At 25.9% G+C, this 24140-nt stretch overlaps 4 protein-coding genes across 4 annotated transcripts; 2 read left to right on the forward strand and 2 right to left on the reverse strand.

The window, feature by feature from the left end:
- Positions 1-1132: 1132 nt before the first annotated feature.
- LOC107996007 (uncharacterized) lies at positions 1133-8885 on the reverse strand. Its single transcript, XM_017053857.3, has 5 exons — positions 7341-8885; positions 4701-6257; positions 4071-4605; positions 3307-4000; positions 1133-3219 (listed from the first exon to the last, which is right to left on the reverse strand). Exons 1-5 carry the CDS (start codon positions 7341-7343, stop codon positions 3117-3119), a joined length of 2892 nt encoding a protein of 963 aa, XP_016909346.1. The 5' UTR covers positions 7344-8885; the 3' UTR covers positions 1133-3116.
- A 49-nt stretch (positions 8886-8934) lies between these two features.
- LOC107995959 (splicing factor 3B subunit 3) lies at positions 8935-16833 on the reverse strand. Its single transcript, XM_017053746.3, has 13 exons — positions 16699-16833; positions 15814-16293; positions 15457-15629; positions 14816-15312; positions 14578-14743; positions 14040-14208; positions 12576-12727; positions 12167-12322; positions 11651-11942; positions 10914-11580; positions 10688-10804; positions 10050-10428; positions 8935-9950 (listed from the first exon to the last, which is right to left on the reverse strand). The coding sequence occupies exons 2-13, from the start codon at positions 16208-16210 to the stop codon at positions 9462-9464; spliced, it is 3654 nt and encodes a 1217-aa protein (XP_016909235.1). The 5' UTR covers positions 16211-16293; positions 16699-16833; the 3' UTR covers positions 8935-9461.
- Positions 16834-16925: 92 nt separating this feature from the next.
- On the forward strand, positions 16926-19887 carry LOC108003085 (uncharacterized). The gene is made up of 2 exons (XM_017065178.2): positions 16926-17908; positions 17985-19887. The coding sequence occupies exons 1-2, from the start codon at positions 17700-17702 to the stop codon at positions 19057-19059; spliced, it is 1284 nt and encodes a 427-aa protein (XP_016920667.2). The 5' UTR covers positions 16926-17699; the 3' UTR covers positions 19060-19887.
- Positions 19888-20098: 211 nt separating this feature from the next.
- LOC108003084 (mitochondrial import inner membrane translocase subunit TIM44) lies at positions 20099-23642 on the forward strand. The gene is made up of 7 exons (XM_017065177.3): positions 20099-20249; positions 20736-20891; positions 20961-21206; positions 21287-21491; positions 21565-21713; positions 21781-22144; positions 22218-23642. Exons 1-7 carry the CDS (start codon positions 20247-20249, stop codon positions 22463-22465), a joined length of 1371 nt encoding a protein of 456 aa, XP_016920666.1. The 5' UTR covers positions 20099-20246; the 3' UTR covers positions 22466-23642.
- The last annotated feature ends 498 nt before the right edge of the window (positions 23643-24140 follow it).

Here is a 24140-nt window from a genome sequence, read left to right on the forward strand (position 1 = left end):
ACATTCTTACATTGTAAAAGGCAATAAGTTCTATACTCTATTTTCAAGAGTAGATCTCTTAATAATAGATCAACTTGTGTTTTTTTTATTCTATAAATATGTTTTAAACGAATACGTACACAATCTGGATATAAGTCTTAAATTTAATTCTGCATATAAGTCTTATTTAATTTGAATTTTTTTTCTTTTTAAGTAAATTCATTACTAAAGTAGAATCTAGAACAAGTAGTTTCTTTCTTTCTTCATAAAACGTATTTCTCTCAAAACTCTAAATTGTTTATTTAGATTAGAATAGTTTAAAGGGAAAACAATTTATTATTGAATTCCCAAAAAAGTTTTTTCTAATATTCGCTACTTATATTGAGCTACATGGCCTGTATAAATCAATTTATCCAATTCAAATATCCAAATATAAAATTAACATAACCTATATAAAATTAAAATTCGAAGTTATTTATATGAAACAATAAAAATAGAATTTACAGAATAAAAATTATGTTAATTTACATATATATACAATAATACATTTTCAACATAAATATGAAATGTGTAATTATATATTATCGAATAATTTATTTTTTTTAATTCAACAAGAAAATATTCGAAATCTAAAATAATCTATTATTTCTTTATTTTTAATAAAATGAAATATTATCAGATATTAGAATTGGAAATATTTCAAACAGACCATGGTATATACATTCTTATACAAATATTATTATAAGCACGGAAGTTTATCTTTTATATTGAATCTATTTCACAATTTCAAAATTCTTCACCTCTTAAGATCATACTTTCTTAGATTTATAGGAAGTATGATTTACAATAAAAATATTTTTTTTTATTGTGAAGTATTTATAAGAATTTTATCTTTAAAAATGTCCTGATTATTTAAATAATGAAAAAAATTAATTTTGAAAGGAATTCATTATATATAGTGTGATAGATTTCAAATATTAGATGCTTCATTTCTAATTTATATGTATGTCCTCTAAAAGGCTAAATACATAATACATTAATATTCATTTCCAAATAGCACTTATCATACACTTTATTTTGTTTATTTTTTTCGTTATTTTTAATGACTATATCTAGCGTCTATCTTACTTTCAGTCCTTATAGTGAAACTTAATTATATTTTACTCTTTCTCTCTCTCTCTCTCTCTCTCTCTCTCTCTCTCTCTCTCTCTCTCTCTCTGTCTCTCAACATTCATTTATCATAACCTATCTCATACTTCATTAAATTAAAAACTATGTTTGATTTATTTTCTTGAATTGTTGTTCGCAACTGAGATTAAATTTTTGTTTAAAATATTCAATACAATGACCCAATATTTGAGTACGAATCGTCTAATTAGAAATAATCTAATAGGCGAAAATTTCTTTCTCTTTCGTACAAATAATATGTATCAGTTGTTCATTGTAACAGCAACTATATTTTAATAACAACATTTTAACATTATCAAGTGCTTTATAATCGTAAATTATATTATCAATATCTTCCAACATTTTGTGTCACAGCTATGTTTTTGTAAGTGCATCTATAAACTATAGTACTAAATATTGTATAACAGCGATTTTATGAATGATCTTTTTAGAATATTTGCAGAAATATTTTCTAATTTTTTCTATCTTCTATACTTTATCTACTTCGTTATCTATTTTTTTTTTTTTTTTTGGTTAATAAGAATATATTCTATTAATTTTTTCTATCATTATAAGTTAATTAATACTATATATAAATTATAAATATATATAAATACGAAATAAAAGATAAGACAATAAAAAGATAAATATTAATTTTTAAGTCTCGTATTAAAATCGAAAATTAATCACATAAGCAAATTAGAATAACACTGTTATATAATATTGTACTATAAATCTCAGCTAATTTTTTTTCTTCTTATTTTCTTTCTTTTTTTCACAATTTCTTGTGCGCTGGAACTTTATCTACAATTGTTCCCTTAAGTATAGTATTTTTATAGTATTTTTGTATTTAGCAAATGAAAAATAGTATGAATAATATATTAATATTATTAACATCGATAGCTTTTCCAGCAAATTTAATAAGCTTTCGAGTTAAATAACAATTTTTATCTTTCACAACTCTTTTTTTATTTCCAATATAATTTATTTAAAATATATAATTAAATATCTGAGAGCAAAAGTCATAAAAATATCTTTAAAAATCTCAAGAGAAATATAGATACTGAACGAGTTGAAATCAATTTTTGGCATTATTGTTAGATGAGTAAATATATAATCAATTTCAATTTTGTATTTTTTAAAAATTTGTTTTCCTACATTAAAATATAAAAAAGTTATTTTTCTGCATTCAGAATATTTCTTCTATTATTTTTTTTCTATTGCTACTAAAATGTATTATATCAGCTAATCAAAATTAACTTAATATTTTTTTTTTTGGCAGTTACAATATCTTTTGAGCAATATGTGTGATATCTTTTAAATTATCGATTTATTCTTGTATATTATATTAATTGCATTTACTATCTTTTTATAAAACATCGTGTTACTAAATAAACTTACACAGTCATAACGTAACGAGTTATACGTAAGTATACTTTGATATACTTTTTCATATACTTCAGAAATCGAGTTTTCATAATGCAGTTTCTGCAATAATGAATATTATTATTCACTTTTTTCTATCATACACTCATATTGTATGAATAAAAACATCGATATTGCTATCACTCTAACTGCCTCTATAACAAAATGATGTTTATAATATTATTCAAAAATTTTTGAAAAAAACAGTGTATGATTATGTTTTGTGTCCCTCTCTATTGCATTATTTATATCTTGATAAAATACAGTCACATATATATATAATCATAATATATAAACGAATAAATCAACAATCAATATATAACAATTATAATTAAAAACAACTGGAAGATTTTAAAATATATAAAAAAAATTAAATAACGCAACATACACGCATAAAGATAAATGCTAGAAAGAAAAATATTTGAACTTGAATTTAATGCTTGGGGATAGTGTTAAGTTAGTGGACGGTAAAGCGCAGAGAAATATTGCTAAACGGTTGTTTCCCGGTCTACGTGAATATATTCCACGAAACCGGGTTGTTGTTGTCAGGATGCTGCTCCAAGTAAAGTTTCCTCTGTTGGGGCTCGTCTCGGTCTATTGCTTTTTTTTGTACCCTTATAATGAAGTCTTTTTGTACGTGCTCTTGACCTTTACAGTAAAATTAATTATAAAAAAATTATAAAAAATTATAAAAAAAAATCAATTTGTAACACAGAATATCTTTTATGACCATACCTGCTAATCAGTATAATAAAGAAGCACGCAAAGGCAGCGATAATTCCAGCGACACCGGCTAATACGAGCCACATTTCTGAAGGGAGTAGTCCAAGCAATTTCGCACCATTACCACAATTCGCTTCGTCATGTCCAGATGGACAATGAGGTCTTCCATCACACCAAAGGCTTGCCGCGATGCAAGCGCTTAATTCAGGACATTTATGAGGGCAGTCACCGTGAGTTGACGTCTCGTTTTCTATTCCTCTTTCAGGTAATCGTAACTGTCTACGCAGTGCAGCTCTACTTTTTGAAATTTCGAGCCAGGAGGCTGCAGCCTGACCAGATTCTCTTGCAACGAAGTCGAGCAAAAAAGCAGGAGGTCGTGGCGGACCTGGCCATTTACCTTCCCCAGTACCTCCTAACCATTCCTCGGAGAAAACATGAACTGTAAACTCTCTTGCGCCTGGTTCTGCAGGACACACTACTTTTAAAAGTTTCGGTGGCCAACCAGAATAAAGAAGAATTCTATTGGTGGTCGGGCATTTGGTTTGTTCACTCATTTCCGATACCGGTGATGGTTCGAGAGGAAGAAACCAGCCCCAAGTTAAAACGAAGAGGGATCTATTTTCGCGCGCTTCTACCAACCATGGTAATCCATCGCAATAAATATCTGGTCTCGATAATGGTGGAGTCACGAATCGTAATTCACCGCCTGTAAAAATGATTTCTTATATATAAGGATTTTTTTAGAATATTAAAAATTTAATAGTAATAATAATCACCTTCTCCGCGTACCCTTTGTTTTCTCGGACATTCGGGTGATCGGACAAGTTCGAAGCTGGCGTAAAAAAACAGAGTTTCGAAGTCTTCGTGCGGAGCTTGTTGATCAATCAAAAACGTGATCTCCAAAGCTCTGCTTGAAGAAATGTGCGTCAATGGAAGATGCGATGTATTATCACATAAACAAGCTCTTGGAAGCTTTACATCTCGCCATGGGGCTTCATATAAAACTAAACGAGCTTCTCTAGAACCCATTTCCTGAACACAACGTGGTCGGCCAGTATGAGGATCTGGTTCACTTGTACAAGTGGTGGATTCGCCTAAACTGACATTGTGCAAAGTCAATCGCACTCTTTCATCAGCACCAGCTTCTATACGATATCTGCAATCTAATTTTGAAGATCCTCCCCTTCCAAAGAGACGAACGTCACGGGGGGATATCACATCACCGCTTCGAACTTTTCGCCAAACTCTACTACAAACTCCATCTCCCCAGGGTTCACCAACTTGAATGGTAGAGATAAATTCGTATTGTGCCTATACAATATCATAATATTTTAGTACTTTAATAATAATAATAATATTTCAATAATAATATTTCAAAAAATAAGATTATAATATTATTAGCTTACATTAAAGTTAATCGTATGAAGTGCAGTACCCAATAATGTTTCCATACGTAACGTTAAAGATGGTGCAACTGTGATATAACTTTCATCTTGTGTACATGGTCTCGTACTTCTAGTGACATTTCTCAAAGCTGCGTGTGCGCACAGCTTAGGCGTGTCGTCGCAAAGAGTAGCCATTGGAAGTCCAGTAGTTGAAGTACCATCCCAGAATATTAATTTTATAGCACAAGATACGTCAGATTGAGAACTGGCATTGTTCTCGACACTACCTGTTAAGTCTCGTTGCGAGTATGAAGAAAAATAAATCCATACTCTGTCTCCGACAGATCCTTTAATATTCCAGGTACAACTAGAATTTGGTGGCAGTGCATGAAGTGGCGCTCTTAATATACCGCTTCTTTTGTTAGTACCATTTACAAAAAAATGACAACCCTGTGGGCCTTTCGCATAATCAAGCCCATCAGAGTCAACATAAATCACTTGAATTTCTAGTTCAAGTCTCAAAGCAGAAGCACCAAGAGGAATGGCTATTGGGGAACTTCGAAATTCCACTTGCATTGTTGGACCTCTGGCAGTGATCCTTGGTAAAGGTCCTCCGCAATAAACTAATAAAATCGCATCTTCCGGTCTGACACCATCACGAAAAATAAGATGATCTTTTTCCAGAGGGCAATCTTGCCATACGCTTAAAGTATTATTAGCTGTGGTTATTCCAACTGGACCAGTCGGTGTCGATCTCACTGAAATCATAGCATGCTTACAAGTAGGCACCTCTTTCTGTCTTATAGTTATCAAGCAGCTTGCATTTCTTGGATATTCCCCAGGATAATTTGGACTTTGCAGTCTACATTGTTTCAAGTGGCATTCATAAAAGTTCCTAGAACAGTAAGTACCAGGCACCGGAGAACCTCTTTCAATTGGAAGTTCGGGCTTGCCTAATCTAGCAACAGCTTCATTTCGTGACACAAATCTATATCTTAAACGAAACTCAAATGGTACAGTAGAAGGTGCATGAAACAGTCGTATGGATGCCGTGACGGTACTGGTTTCGCTATAGTAAGAAGCTTTTCCTTCTCCCACTCCACACCAAGAACCACCAGTAAAATGTCTACCCAATTCTGCCAATTGCAACGATCCTTCTGGGCAATTTGTGATAAAACTATCAGTGTTCGGATCTATTCTGCCTACGCTGAAAGCATCCCACAAAAGTTGTACCAATTCACCGTATCCCTGACCAGCAGCAGTAAATGTTAAATGACAAAGGAATGGCAGACGTTCCTCGGCAGGTCTCGGAAGATCCAATTTGTACGTACGTCCTTCATGTCCGTGATACGTACGGTTACAAGGTGTACACATTGCCGGCTCGTCACTATTATCTCCACAATCATCTCGTCCATTGCAATACGCGTCAATCGGTACACAATGCCCATCCCGGCAAGTTAATTCGGCCAGACCGCAATCGCCAGCTGCCACGCGGTCTGTCCATCCAAATAGAAATATATACAGAACTAGAGCAGTTATACGAAATCGTTTATAACCACCACCAGCATCAGCTATCTCCTGTAAATAAAGATTGATGGCTTTTTATGATATAAAGGAAATTATTTTTTTATTTGTAATGCACTTTAACTTTTTGAAATTTTTTTGTTTTATTCTAAAAAATTTTTCTTTCCATTCTGTTAAAATTATTTATTTTACAATATCAAACACAAACGTATGAAATAAATAAAATATATAATTAAAATATATTATTTTTTTTATTTTTTTTTTATTATCATATATAACATATTAGTTATATGAATTATTAATTTTCTATTTTTTCATATCAACATTTAACCTACTTTGTTAAATGTTAACGAGAAATTCTATCACGTGATAGTGTCTTGTAAAAAGGGGAAAAGAGCCATTTACCGAAGTAGGTGAACAAGCTAAATCAAATACTTGGACCACATTGCATAAAGGCCCAAAGTGTACTAGCAAACAATGCGTTTCAATTCTCGAGATAGTACTTGGTTATCCCTCTTATCCTTTGTATATTTACACAATAAAAAACACTTCATACGCACGCGCGCGGTGAAAGTTTTTCATTTAATCATTCAATAGCATAGTCATTTTTAGAATTTTATGATTTTATATAGTCTCAATTTAAATATTTATTACTTATAATACATATACATTAAACAAATGAAGATAAATTCTTTGTATTTTTCTTGTACGATATACATTTATATCGTATAAAAATTCATTGGAATATATTGTAAATCTCATGTTTTAGACATTTCAAATCTTTGATATTCATTTGGCTTCCGTATTTATCTGCAGCAATCATTCTACAAGATGTAACTTAATAAAATATATCTAATCATTTCATGTTGTAAAAATTAAGTAAATCTACAACAAAATTAATGAAGCAAAAATAAAAGAAATTTAATATAAACGATATAAAAATAATATAAAAATTTACTAAACACTTATAAATAATTTATTCATGTAAAAAAATTATAATTATTGGATAAAAAGAATAAGAAAATAAGATTTAATAAGATTTATTTCGAATCGGTGCTAAATTTTTCAATATACAAAAAAAATGTACTTTTTAAAATGTTTTTTTCTAATCTTTGTAATAATATGTGAATTATTTACCATAATCGTCTGTCAGTGAAACGAACATCACAATAATAAGTCTGAATCGATGACACCGAATCGTTTTATACTTAACGGATCGTGTGCTTGAAAAATGGTTCAAGCACGTCGAAATTGCAAATCTTGACGATAATGATAACCGACATATTTATGACACTATTAATTGATATCACTACAAATAATATACCAAATCGAGAATTCCATATAAAAAAATAAAATCGGTAACATGATTCTTTTTTCAAAATATATACAATTGTATAATATGTCACAAACAAAAAATGAGCAAAAAGGAAACAACGTTTGTACCAAACGAAAAGTCCAGTGACCGAATACAGATCTACACTGTGAAAAGGTTGATGCGCAACTGCACAGTAGAGGAAAGCCCGGAGGGCAGCCTCGCTGCAAGCTATACCGGGGTGAGGGTGATGAAATGAAACGGGGCTGAGCTCATGGGCCTGGCGCCTCAATGCATCGATCGCCGTTCGGTCCTTTCCTCTCCGTTTCGACGCCCTAAAACTCGCTACATACTGCAGTGATGTAATTATTAATATTGGCACCTGGATATATGGCAAAAATATTTGTTTAATGATGATCTCGAATCTATTTTAGAAAATTCTTTCTAAAGATATAAAAACCATTGTTTTAAATATTACTTTATTGACTATATATTTGAGATATGTGCAACAAAATTTTGAAAATTTAATTTTGAAACTTTAAAAAAAAAGGATATAAATAAAAAATGATAAATGATCAATATATAATAAATATATAATAAATATATTTAATAAAACTTAAATCTTAATATTTGAATTTTCTTTATTTATTGAATTAATATGATACATGAAAATATCATAATTTTTTTATTTTGCATATATTTTCTTTTTTTTCAAACGGTATGTTTTTAAACGAAACTTCATATCCCATAGCCTACTTATTAGTTTGAAGGTTAAATGGGGATAATATCGTTGCGTTACCCTCGATATGCTTCGGCACACGGATTAACTTCACACTTCAAAGCTTATCGAGAAAAATGCGAACTACACATTGAACGCTATTGACGATGAATTGTAGGTCGAAAAAGGAACGTATGCAAGAAAAAATAATAGTGGAAAAAAGAAATGAGTTCCCAGTTTTCTCGTAAAAAAATAGTAATATACAGAGAAAATATAGATACATTTAACCTTGAAATTGAAAATAGAAAAAGAACTTTATTCTATTTTTTGAAAATTTATAAATAAATATACGATTTATATTGAATTTATTTTTAAGGTAAATAAAAAAAAAATTTCACATATTTACATAAAATATTCAATTTTAATCTAAATATTTAATTATATTTAAATAATTTAAATGCATAAAAAAATGATAGTCTAACGTGAATAATTTAAGTTTAGACAGTATATTTAAATTTATGTAAATGCTATATATAATACTGAAGTAGGTTAGTGAAATATTTTCTACATTTTTTTTTCCGTTATACATCAGTATACAGTTTAGTCTTTTTGCTCACTAAATTTAAAACTTACTAAGATTAAAAAAAAAAAGAAAAAAATTAAGAATGTAAAAAATTTTTAGGAATAATATTTTCAGAATATAAAATGTTGGCAAAAACATGTATTTTTCAACATTGCAATCATTATTTTATAGTTTCGTCAAAACTTGTAGCACACACATCTGATATACATATCGAATTGTAGAGATAGTTGAATATATAATTTTATCTTATCAAAAAGACCTATTAAAACTTCCAACTATATTGTTTTATAATGAAACGAAAAATATATAAAGTAAAAATTTACATACTCAATTAATTTAAAAATCTATTCGTTTACCATAAGTAAATTTTTTTTTAAATTTAAGTAAAGCTTTTTTTAAAATTTTTCTATCATACCTGTCACATAAAACATTATTCGTATTTATTACACATTATGCATAAAAATTTTTATTAATTTTTTTCTACCTATTAAAAATAATGTATATATAATTTCTTTTACAAATGATTAAACAGTACGCGTATTTTCATTATTATGAAAAACATGTTGGATTCATAAAAACGGAATGCAAATTTGTTAAATATAACACTTACTAATTCGTAATAAATTATAATAAAAAGAAAAAAAATTAGAAGGCATATCGTGTACGAATATCCTCGAGCTTTTTCGATACTTCAGAAGCTGTTCGTTCAAGATCACTCGATATACTTTTTTGTTTTGCTGGTTCAATAGAATTAAATTGTTCACAAAGATCTCCATCTATAACGTTTTTTATAGGATAATAATATGACCTAAATGATAAATGATCTCTTCCACAAAGTGGGGGATGTTCCGAACGCATATGCATTTCCAAATGTTGGAAAAAATCATGATCTTCATGACTTGTAAAAGGAACAAGAACACCAACTGTTCCACTTAACGTCGTATACACTAAACTTTCAGAACCACCAGGAATAAGGGTTGCCTTTTGTAGAGACATAACCGTTTCGCCAACATGAAAACAAGCAACTGTATCCGCTTTTTGACTGGCACCATTTAATAAACCTCTATCCCATAATGCTTTATTTCCAGTTGGATCTTCATCCACGTCATCATTAATTCCACTTGCTAAACGTATCTATTAAAGAATATTTAAATATTTAAAAAAAAAGCTTAAATATTTATTCAAATCATCTTATTTCCTAATTAATTATTGAATTAAAATTATATTACTTACAACAGCAATGTTTCCAAATTTATCAGCAGTAGCAACAGTATCATAATCTAACACGCACGTTGTAGTTATCCATCTCGGGTGTGTATCGTCGGCGAAAACTATAAGTTGATTTTCTTGACGTTTATATCTGACAGCATACACAGATTCTTGTACATCACTCACGTAAATTCTTTGTCCAATTGCATTGATAGATACAACAGCATTAGGAATATGTTTATTTTCACATTTTCTTAACAACTTTTTCTTGCCCATATCGTATAAACGCAACATTCTGCCAACACCAACTAATACTCTTCCTTGATATGGACATATAGCCAAAGGTACTTCGTCCAAAGTAGTTTTGTGCACTAATTCAAGATTAGTGCATTCGCTATTAACTCTGAAAAAAATATTTACTATAATATTTTTTTTCTTTTTAAGTATATATTTTATATTGAATTTATATTTCAGAACTGCAGGACTTTTTCATCAAATTGCATTGCAGTAATTGTGTTCTTTTTCATCACAAAAATTTTTATAATATTTTTTTCATTTTTTTTATATTTTAATTATTATATTATTTTTATATTTTACACATATTAATTAATTTATTTTAATATATTAATTAAAACATGTTTATAATTATAAATTATACTTACTTGTATGTATATAGAAAACCACCACTGCTAACTCTCGGATTCAATTGAAATTCTTTCGCAATACCAACTATCAGAAATAGTTGATCACCCTGATTAGCAAATTTTACAAGACTTAAACTGTAATACAAATTCATTTAAAATAATAATAATAATAAGTTTTTTCTAAGATGGTAATATAATCATCTTATATAACTTATATAACTTGAATGTTTATTTATATTTTTACCATAAAGCAGCTAAATTTTGCTCGAGTCGGTGAACTTCAAATGTTTGCCCTGTTGAAGGAGCGATTATCCTTATTAATGATGCCCATAAGCCTGGTCCAGCTCTTGGTGCACCAAACACAGCTTCATTGGGTTCCTCGGATAAAAAAGCTTCCGCTAATTCTCTTGCTACTACAGCCTCTTCTGCTCCCGCAGCTTCTTGCATTTCTTCTGCCATTTGCAATCTTCTTTGTTGCTTTGTTTCTTCTGTATATGCATTGTGTTCCGTTTCAATAATTATCAGATGTGCAGAATCCGAGTGAATTGCAAATTTTCTCGGAGTATATTCCAATGGAAAACTAATTTGATTGAACACTGCACCTAATTTTTCGAGGGCAAGAATTCTAAGTGTATTTGTCGAAATAGCAACAATTCCTTCGGGACATTGTTCAGAACTAAAGCCTGATGCGAATTCTAAACTTTCATAGGATAATGGTGTTAAATGAAAACGATTCTGATAATAATAACTCAACCATGATCTGCTGCTCATTGCAAGTACAGCTTGATTTCCCTGCATTTTTATCCTAAATAATTTCACGGCTCGGGAACCCAAGTATCGTGTCCGTGTATCAGCGAGATCACCCGAAATTGGATCTAATACTGTTCTTAACAAGACACCATTTTGTAAACCTAATAGCACATAAGACATGAAGAATATTATAGAAATAAAAACTATAATATTATTTTTAATTTTGTTTACCTATATTTAAATAAAGACTGGATTGCTGAAGTGATAATTCTTCGGAATTATTTGCATCTTTAGCACCCATTTCAACAATACATAAACTTTCCGCAGCTGCAGGTAGAGCTTGCATACTCCTAGGTGCTAAACAATCTGAAGGATCTAAAGAAATGATCCTTACTGTATTGTCTTGAAGACCAACTGCTAAGAACCATGATCTTTGTTCACCAATTGCTACGTTACCAAGAGCCATACACATTACTTCTGATGGCATTTTTTTTCGTTCCGTATATTCATTTAATTGCCCAGTCTAAGAAATATAAAATAGTAAAAATTACTAAATTTAAATGGATTTAGAAATTTTCCACTTTTTATCTAGTTCAAACAATTAATATTTCATTAATTAAAATAAAAAATGATTTATTATTTGTATGTATTGTTTTTTTTCTGAGAATAATTAACATTGTAAAAAAAAATGTAATTCAAAAATAATATAATATTAATAAACATGAATTAAAAAATTAATACACATACGGGATCCATTTCAAAGTATACCAATTCTCCTCCGGTGAGTGCAATTACAACTTGACGTTGATTCACTGCACATTTCACTATAGTCTTTTTACCAGGCGCTTTCCATTCATTTACACGTTTATCTGCTCGAATATGACGTATTCCATCAGGATATACCTGAATAAAATATAATAAAATTATAATAATAAATTAATAAATAATAGTTTATTAAAAACAAAAATATTTTATATTTTAACAATAGGAATTATGTCGAGTTTAATTTACCAGAAATATTTAGAGAAATTATCTAAATATTCAACGATGCAAGAAACTCTATATAATCTAGCACTATTTGTTGCGACCGATTCGTGGTGGACCAGGAATCGGAGATACCGTAGTGCGAAAATAGGATTATATAATCTTTACATACCTGTACCAAAGCATCTTCACCTAAAGCAGAACAGCTTAGAGTTGGCGTGGTACCAAGAAATCCAGAATCAGTCACTTCTTCTACAGTTTCTCCAATACTAAGTACAAGAGTAGCATTCACGAAGGACACTATGATGTAAGCATCATACTCCTCTGCAATCAAAATTACAAAGCTCACTCTGAATATCTAAGAAAAATAAAGATTTGAAAACGAAATTCGATAATATAATAGAAATCATCTCTTCATAAACGGTTGAACACGCTGTTTTTCTCATCCTACATGCAAAGAGTAGATGGTTTTTGGATGTAAATTCAATTTCTTTAATCTCCGGCAATTTTGACAGTCCTTACCTTTCTGTCATTTTCTGTGTTCTGAAGTTCAACCAATACCATGCTGGTAGCCTGAAAGAGAGAACTGGTGTTTGATAAGAGTGTATCAAGCCACCAGATTTATTAGTATCATTTACAAAATCAACTTCTTCATTCTCTTTTGCATTTTATTTTTTATTGAAAAATTGTAGAGTTAAAATAGAATAAGTAATAAAATAATCTCCTCTTTTGAATAGTAGACAAAAAGATTCATTTAATTATTTTTATTATTAAATTTTTATTTATTTCTTTTTTGTCATTCTAAAATTATTTCGTATTCTAAATATCTCCACAATTTTTTAATGTCATTCATTTTAGATTACCACAGTGAAATATCCATATCCGCAAAGAATAGATAAATTCTATTTTAAAATTCTCTGCGGATACCTGAAATTGTAAATAGTAGCAAATGCTATATATTATAAATATCTATGATAAAATTTAACTCTATTTAATTTTATAATAAAATTAAGCACAATTTAACAAATTATTAACAAAAATAATAAATTTATAAATAAAATACAATAATTTCATAATAACTAATAATAAAAATAGAAGAGATAATGATACATAAATATTTATAATTATAATACATTGCATGTATGATGAGATGAAGTAAAATGAATGATGTAGGCAATATAATATTTTATTATTAATATTATTAACTTCGGATAATTTTCGTTCTCATAAGTAATAGAAATTAAAAGATTTTCTATTTAATTTTTTTAAATCATTTCTATGAATCACAAAATGGGATTCAAAAATTTTTACTGTATTAATTTCTAATTGAAAAATATTTAAGAAATTATTAATCTATATTTAAATATTAATATTAATCTATATTTAAAAATATTCAATTTTTATTTAATTAATATCTCAACTTATTTTAAATAAATTTAAATAACAATTATTACGAAGAACTGATTTTGTTGTAGATCATAAAATAAGTGAAGTATAAATATTACAATAAGAATGGATATTTTCATTGCAAAAAATAAAACTAAGCCGGAAATACCATATTTGCATTATTGTTTAAGCATATAATGAAAAAAAAAGACATGCAAACGACTATTGCAGAAGATGTTTCTAAACTAACCATCGACTCTTCTTTTAACAGTCCACACTGCATTTGGGTTACCAGGTAGTTCACTAACAGCCATCTCAGATACTTCTAAACCATGTCGTAATACTCGCAATGTAGATCGTGGTCCTCTACCACAAGTTATATATAATTGTGGAGTATCTTCATTTGCTAAATCAGCTACCTATATAAAAATAACAAACTTCATATATATAAGTATTATTTATTACAAAAATTTCACAAATAAATGTGTAACATATTTCTGAATTTTTGTATTTTCTATTATTAATTTTATCATTCAAATCTCGCATTCTTGAAAGCACAATAAAATACAACAATGAATATATTTATTTTGTATTTAAATATTATACTTTTTTTATTTTGCATATGTCATTCTTAGGTTCAACTTTAATTTGCAAAAACAAATTAAAGGCGACTAAGAATATTTTATTATTGCACCTTTCACAAAAAAAAACACATGAAGTATTAATTTTTTACTTGAAGGTGCATTAACATTTATTTAATATAAGTAATATTATTCGTATAAAATCACCTGGCACGCCATTATAGGTGATAAACTATCCATTTCATCAACTAGTACTAAATTTCTAAGCGGTCTTGGTGCAAAAAAGAACGTATCGCCTTCTTCAAGAGGCATGGCAGAACTAAATTCTGGTTCATCATCATCATCTCCTAAATGTGCAATTTGATAGAGATAACTAGAAAAGATATAAAAAAATATACAAGCATGTTTGAATTAGAAAATATAACTCTTCAAATAATACACTTACTGATTACCAAATTCCGAAGCTACGAATAAAAAACCTGTTTTTAAAACGCACATGCTTGCTGCTACAGGTACAGTATCAAAGTATTTTAATTTAATTTCAGTCACCATATCTTCATCTGTTTCAAGTGTAATCTTAAAAATGTCTCCTTGTTCTGTTTGAGCCAAAAAGAAAAACATGCTTTTAGTTTTATGAGTAGCAGAACACACGAATATCATGCCCCTTTCAGGATCATCTAAATCATTACGTCTCCTTGGAATTGGACAACGAATATCATGTTGATCTCCTAAATTTTTATATGTTAGATAATTTTCAGAACAAATAAGAACACCACTTGGTCCATCATTTCCTCCTGGGACAGATACAAGGAAATTTGCATGTTCTTCCAAAGGTTCACTATATTTGCGTACAACATGATTTAAACCAAGATCAAGTTCATACAAAGTTAAAGTTTGTTGCGTCTTTACTGCTGCATCTCCTGTAGGATCACTATCAGCTTCCTAAAATGTTATATGAATTAAATATCATTCAAGATATTTAATTAATAATTAATATTTAATAATTATGTTTATTAAACTTATTTTATATTACTAAAATTAAAATTATTTTATATTACTATATCTTTAAAAAAGTTAATATATTACCTCATAATCAATTTCTAGACAAGCAAACATAGGATTTTCAAAACCTACATCCACTCCTACAGTATGATAAACTAATGTATTACTCTTATGTGCTTCCAAAGGTGAAGAAATTGTAAGACGAGCTTCTGGATCTCTATTTAAAATATAAACAAGCTTTTGTTTCTCAATGGCACCTAAAAAAATTTTTTATGGATAATAACTGAATATATTATTAAAAATATTTTCACAAATAAAATGTATCATCATTAAAAATGATTATAATCAATGTTAATCAGTTGAAACACGGACAATACTAATCATTTGATATAAAAAACAATTATTTGTATAATTTATTCAATCATTTAATCACATAAATACCTATCATTACAGCTCTTCCTTTAGGATCTATAGCTAAATATTGCCCAGGTACAATGCGTCTACATCCACTTTTTCCAAATGTTTCTTGATGTACTTTCTCAAAAACATTTTTAGCAGGAATATATTCTAAAATTACAATGCGTCCAGAATCTGATCCAACAACAATGTAATCTTTTGTACCACCAGTTAATCTAAAGGCCATTAACGACCTTATGATTCCAAATACTTCAACAGTTAAAAGAGTATGAACTTTACCAGTATTTGGATCTGGTCTTAATAATTCTAAAGATTTGCCACGTGAAACTAAAATCTCTTGCATTTTACTACCAGAAAAATTTCCATGCACTGCATGGGTAATACCTGTAGCACGCTGAAGAGTCAAGTTGTATAGATACATTTTTTTATGTATATTTTTTTTCAATTAATCACAAGATGGAAAAATTTATTACTTTTCATTAGTATAAAAGTTCTACATCCATTCTGTAATTAATATTAGAAATAAAATAATTTAATTGATTTATAAGATTTTATGTATTAAATAAACAATTTTTTTAAATCAATATTTATTAATACAAAAACATAAATAATATAATCAAATATATTTACAAATAATTTCATAAAAAAAATATATATATTCCGATCTTTTTTTTAGTCTTATTAAATAAAATGTTTTAAATTTTTTCTAAATAAATTACATAATTTAATAACTTCCAATAAAAATATTCAAAAATAATAAAAAAATTATTTACTACATGTGTAATATTTAAATGTAAAAATGAACATGAGAAAATTTTATATACATACAAGTAAATTTTAAAATTAAATATGAAATAAAAAAATATTAAAAATTTTAAATATAGGATAATTTAAAAAATATTATTTTACCTTGTAGTTGAAAATATTTTTCAACTTTATACACGATGCTTTCAGATAATTTAGCTCGTCTCAGATCAACAACCATAATCAACGACCAACTTTGTCTCATTTCAGATTCGTTTCTACCATAATGTATGATATAAGTGAAACGGAAACTAACATGATTTATAATAAGTCACAGCGCTATCTAAAATTTTATATTGGAATTAAAATTATTATTAATATTATATTTCATAATACTTAAATATTATACTAATACTTAAATAAATATATAATATATAATACTTAAATAAATATTTAGTTTAATTACATTATAATGTATTTACTAAATATTATATATTATAATAAAATTCAATTATTTTAATTACATTATAAAATATATAAAAATTTTTATAATTATATAAAATTTTAATATTTTAAAATTATATAATTATAAAAAAATAAATAAAGAAATGTTTTTTTTTATATTTAAGATTCAAAAATATAATAATATATTTGATTATTTAAATTTTATATTATATATAATTATAAATTTTACTCTTATATACAATTGTATTTAGGATAATTAATATTTTTATCTATTTATATATCTTTTTATCTATAAATTTAAATATAAATATAAAATGCTACTGGAAAGAAAATTAATAGAAACAAGACAACACAAAGGCAAGAAAATTAATTATTTAATTAATTCATTATCATGCAAGATAATATATTTGATATATTAAAGCTTTTTAGTCAACGAGCATTTTTATTTTATGATTGTATTAGATCTATTAGAAATAACCAATCAAATTTATATTCCTTTAAAAAGTTTTTTTCAATATTGAATTATGAATCGTAACATGTACAATGTACAATGTTATTTAGGAGAAATTAAAAAGGGAAATTAAAAAATATATTGTATGAATAATTAAATTACTAAATTAAAATAATAATAAATAATAATAATAATAAATAATAATAAATAATAAATTAAATAAATTATTAAGAAAAAACTAAGATTTAAAATGAATAATATTAAAGTAATAATGTTTAAATTATTAAGAACATATTTCACTAAATCTAAATGTGAATCTGTTGATATACATAGAAAATTAAAAATATCGAAAATGAATGAAGAATTGGATAATAATTTTGAAGAAATAGATCAAGAAGATGGTGAAATATATGATTCTGATTTTATGACAGTAGATACATCTTATAAAAATAAAATTAGGTATATATAAAATAACATTGAATTTTATTTTATAATTTTTTAAATCAATTTTTTAAATTTTTAATATAATTTTCAGAGAAAGTAAGAGAATCCGAGAACAACTAAAACGTCGTATTGTTAAAAATAAAGTTTTTAAAGAAATAGAACCAAATTTTCTTACGTACATTGAAAAGGATCAAATAAAAAAACTATATGAGAGTAATCCCAAAGAATGGACACCTGAGAAACTTAGTGAAAGTTTTCCAGCTTTACCTGAAACCATAAAAAGAATCTTAAAAGTAAAATGGATACCAAAATCAGTGGAAAGAATTCTACAATACGATAATAAGGTTATAGAAAATTGGAAACAATTAAAAACTGGAAAATTGGTAGTAAACGATACCTTAAAACAACATTTAATGAAATTTAAAGACAGAAAAATTCATTTATGTGATAAGGAAACTTTAATGAAAAATTTTATACCTCCAAAAATAGAACTTCCAAAACCTAAAAGTTCATTTTTTTCTAATATCATAAAAAATTTTACTTATGAAGAATCAATCATAGAAAATAAATTATTGATTTCATCACAGAATAATATAAATAAAGATAAAAAGAATTTTAATATAACAGAGAAGGAAGATATAAAATTATTCAAGGAAAAAAATAATTCTATGAATATATATAAGACAAAAAAATATAATACAAAAGAAAAAACATTATTATTTGAAGAATTCATGAGAAACAAATTAAATAATCCAAATGAAATACCTCATGAAGAAAAAATAGTACTTATGAATATTTATAAAAAATATGTAGAATCTAAAAATTCAGAAGACATAAGTTTTAATATAATGAACAATATTAAAGAAGACGCTATTATTGAAAAAAAAAGCATTAGTACAATAAAGACTCCATCTGATAAAAATAGTATTCTAAATATTAAGACAGATAAATTTAAATTAGCAACTGAACTAAATAATAACAAAAGTTTAGACACATATATAAAAGAACGAAATTCATTTATGGAAACAAATTTTGAATATTCAAAACGTATAAAAATTCCCGAAAATGTTTATAAACAAGGTATGACATATAGAATAAAGGATTGTTATTATGATGATGATGGAGAATTTTTATATAGAATACCAGGATTAAAAGGAAACAGTTAATCAATGAATTATTAAAGAATTTTGTATATTTAATATTTTAAATATATTTGTAAATAATAAGAATAAAATATTTATAAATATATTATAATATTTTAAATATATTTTGTAATCATAATTGAATTAATGAAAAGAAAAAAACTTAATATGTTTATTTTTCATTTATATTATTATACGTTTTTAATTATTAATATTAAAATATTAATATAAATCTTAAAAAATCTTAAAAGATCTATTGAATCTAAGTAACAAATAATATTATTTTATTATAAATTAATATATTAAATTATAAATTAATATATTTTTACTTGAAATAGCAAATAGATATTATTGAAGTATCTATGTTATTATCATTATCATTACTATGAAATAGAAATAAATATAATATTTAATATATCAATACTTGAAATAAAAATAAAAAGTAGAATAAAAATAAAGTAAGAATTAACTGTCAGCGCCAGATCTTGAATAATATATTTTTTCAATAATATTAGAGAGATGGCGCCAATCCTGATTTCTTACTCTTATTTACTTATCTTTGAAGAAATGTCTTGTATTCGAAAGATACCATTAATGGTTAATTCTTATTTTATTTTTATCCTTTTTGTATTTTATTTGCGGTTTTTTGAAAATAATGTTGATTTTAATATTTTTATTTTGTGCTATTATTTCTTTTTCTTGTTCTTTTCTATAGTTGTTCGGTATATTTATTTATGCTTTCAAATGATAGTTTTAATATGTATAAATATGATCTAATATAGACATTACAATATTTATAAAAGAATGTATCAAAAAAATTATTGATTTTAATAATAAATATAATCAATAAAATTGATTTTATTATTTTTTTGTAATTGAATGTAATTCTTGAATTCAAAATCAACAGAATGCAAACCAAACACTTTGATTATTTGTAATCAATATTTCAAAATATGAAGTACAAAATTCTATCAAATATTGTATAATCAAAAATCTTTATTATAGATCCATTAAATTTTGTGTTTCTATCATTTTTTATTTCATATATATTAATAAAACGAAATGGCACTCAACCTTGCCAAAATTATCGAGTAAGAAGAGATCATAGATATGTTTATGATTTGTTTTAATTTTTGTTGATAGATGTCCTTCCCATTAGCCGCAACATATTTTATGAAGATTTTTGATGTTGCAGATAAATCGTTCGTAAAATGGTAAATAATTATAATTGCTAACTGAACCTTTATATTTTATTTATATGAAATCATGAAATAAATTTATATGTTCTTTTTCTTCTATATTAATATGAGTTCATAAATATTTTATTTATAAATTGATTGCATTTTTTTATTACATATAGGTTATGTTCTTTCGACTAACTTTCATACTTTTCGTCTAATTGCATCATAAAATTTCAATTTTATTAGAATTCATTAGAATTAACTTCGGAATTAATCTATCATGATCAATGTTTTGAATTTCGTAAAAAAAAAAAATAAAAATGAATTAATTAATTATATATGAAAAAATAGAATTTGTATAAAATGATAATTATTCTATGATAATAATTATCATGCATTTAGATATTATTTTTTTATGAATGAATGTTTATAAAATATTTAAAATTATCAAAATGTTTTTTTTTATGTAAAAATTTATCTCTTATATATATTTAAAATATTTATTTTTTTTGTTTTTAGTTTCAGAACTTTTCTATCTGTAGAGCCAGCCTTATAGGTATATCAAGATCTACTCGATCTAAAAAAAAACTTCCCAGAGATGGCTCAACAATATGTATTTACAATGTTTTGCTACGATCACAATTATCTCAAATCACAAATATACAAGGTTTATCAGTGAGTTTCTTTTCAAAATGTTTTTAAAAGAAATTTATTAATTTGATTAATTACATTCTATCTCTTTAGATCAGATTCTATTCAAATCCAGCAAGGAGACCCAGTTTTTTCTCTCAATTTCTTGAAAATATCAAACAAGAAATGCAAAAGAATAAAGAGATGAAAGAATCTTTGAAAAAGTTTAGAGAAGAAGCAGAGAAATTGGAACAATCAGAAGCATTGAGATCTGCCAGACAAAAATTTCAAGCAGTTGAATCTGAAGCTACTAAAGGATCAGAGGCTCTGAAAGAGAAATTAGAATCTTTAAAGGAAAAGGTGCAAATGAAAAAAAAGAATTTATTATAATAATAAAATTTAAAAATATTGTATATATTAATTAAAAAGATGATATATAGGTACAAGAAGTTCTTGAAGAAGCAAGTAAAACTGAATTAGGTAAAAAAGCTGGTCAGTTAAGTGAGGAAATATCAAAATCTGCAAAAGGAGCAGCAGAGACAATATCTGAAAAAAGTCAGGCTTTAGGTAAAACAAGTGCATTTCAAACAATATCACAAACTGTAGAAGCTGTGCGAGAAGAATTAGATCATCAAGGAATGCATGGTAATTATAATTAGAATTTACATATTTATATAAATATACAGTAATATATTTTTTGTTTGAATCAATATTGTAGGAAAAGTATATGTTCCACCTAAAAAATTAAGAAAAAGAAAAGATGTAATAGAATCAGTAGATAGCAAAGTTGTTCAACCAAATGCAGAGGCCACAGGTGTTGAATTACATAAAGATTCTAAATTTTATCAATCATGGCAGAATTTTAAGGTATGCCATTTAATTTAAATTAAATTTATAGAATTATTAATATTTATAATAATTATATTTTTTCAAGGATAAAAATCCATATGTGAATAAAGTATTAGAATGGAAAATCAAATACGAAGAATCGGATAATCCTGTAATTCGTGCTTCCAGATTATTGACAGAAAAAGTTACAGATATAGTCGGTGGACTATTTCAAAAAACAGATTTATCAGAAACACTAACAGAAATTTGTAAACTAGATCCTAATTTTGATAGAATACAATTTTTAAAATATTGTGAAACAGATATTATTCCGAATATTCTAGAAGCTATGGTTAGGGGAAATCTTGAAATTTTAAAAGACTGGTGTCATGAAGCTCCATATAAATTAATAGCACAACCATTAATACAAGTAGAAAAATTGGGATATCAGTTAGATAATAAAATTTTAGGTATATTTTATGTTTCATATAAATATTTTATTTCATATAATTATTTCATGTAGAATAAAACATTTAATTTCAGATATTAACAACGTAGATTTAATAATGGGCAAAGTAATGGAACAAGGACCAGTTTTAATAATTAGCTTTCAGTGCCAACAAATTATGTGTGTGAGAGATGCTAAAAAGAATGTTATTGAAGGAGATCCTGAAAAAGTAATGCGTGTTAATTATATTTGGGTATTGTGTCGTGATCCTACAGAACTTAATCCAAAAGCTGCATGGCGTTTACTTGATCTTAGTGTAACCAGTACTGAACAGTTTGTATAGTGTACAGTTTAGGTATGAATTTGATTGAAAATTTTAAAGAAATAGATGTGAATATGTGATTGAAAAATAAGTAAGAACTGTCACTTTCTTTTTTTTTTTTTATGGTTTCTAATACAGTATGTATTGAAAGAGAAGCCTAAATGATGGATATTAATTCTTATGACTTAAATATTACTTTCAAATATACAAATTTAGTTCTGTAGCTAAAGCTATGGAAATGTTATAAATTTTATGTTGAATTTTGATTTATATATAAATTTATATAAGTATAAATATTATATAAATATAAAAGTAAATTATATTGTAGATATACTTATTAAAATACGATAGTTTATTATATTTTTCTAATATGTTCAAATAATACAACTATATTATTTATATAATTAAAATATAAATTAAAAATTTGTTATTTTAGAATTATAAAGTTATCCTTATATCAAAAGATAATTATCAATATAAATTACTGTACAATCATATTTTATAATCATATAAGTATATCATTTGAACTAACGTACGAAAAAAAAAAATAAGCAAATTTTAGTAATTAATTTCTGTACATATTTAAAATATTGATATTGACATTAAAATGTTAAAGAATAGAGCCTAACAAAATATATATTGAATGCCAAATATTTATTTTGCACGGACTATATAATATAAAAAATAATGTAAACATTTTATAAATCAACAAAGATTGTATATATTTTCATGTTCATATTGCATAAAAGTGCATAATTTATTAGTACATTTATTATTTTTTAAAATATGTAATATATTTGTTTTTTTTTCCAAATATCAATAAGATTATGATTATAAGTATATTGTACAAATAAATTCAATGTGTAAAATTAAAAAAAAAGATTTTGAAAAAGAAATTAAAATTTTTTTCATTTGGTCTTCTTTTTACATTGTTTTGTAAACAAATGGAAATTGCACAAAAAATATTAAATCAAAAATGTAATATCTTTACTCATAACTGATTCATTTAATATATATAATTAAATTTTTTAAAAATTTTATATTGAATCTAATTAAATACTGATGAAATTATTTAAAAATTTCAAATTTTTTTTGTGCGGTTTAACAAAATATTCTTTGAATGTAATTTCTTTATAATATCAACAGTTTCATTTACATTTTTATTAAAAATTAGAAAATTAAAATATATTTATATTTCTATGTTTGTTCTTTTTTCCCTTATATTATTTCCTTATATTATACACATGCATTAACAAAAACATTTTAAATATTAAAGATATTTAACTTATATATATATATATAAGCAATATGTGTATAAGCAATATATGCAATATATTTATAATTTTATAATTATTAAAATATAATTTAATTAAATATTGTATATAACTAAAAAAAATATATTGGAACTACGGATACATATAAAGATATAGTTAAATATTAATTATTAACACTAAATATATAAATATATTTAATATTGAGAAAAATTCTTCGAATTATTTATATTAAAAAATCTAATAATGATAATACAATAATTTGGTTGCTATTAATTGAGAGCCGCCATGATATGTATATGTCTGCCTTTTGTATCACCAATGCAGTAACGTAATAGAAGCATCTGGATGATCGGTAGCAATTCCATAAAGACGGATGCACATTTTTGGAATATTTTGATTTATTCGTGTTTTTTAATCATTTA

Source organism: Apis cerana, linkage group LG11, assembly GCF_029169275.1.
Source record: "Apis cerana isolate GH-2021 linkage group LG11, AcerK_1.0, whole genome shotgun sequence".
In the NCBI taxonomy this organism is placed as follows: domain Eukaryota; kingdom Metazoa; phylum Arthropoda; class Insecta; order Hymenoptera; family Apidae; genus Apis; species Apis cerana.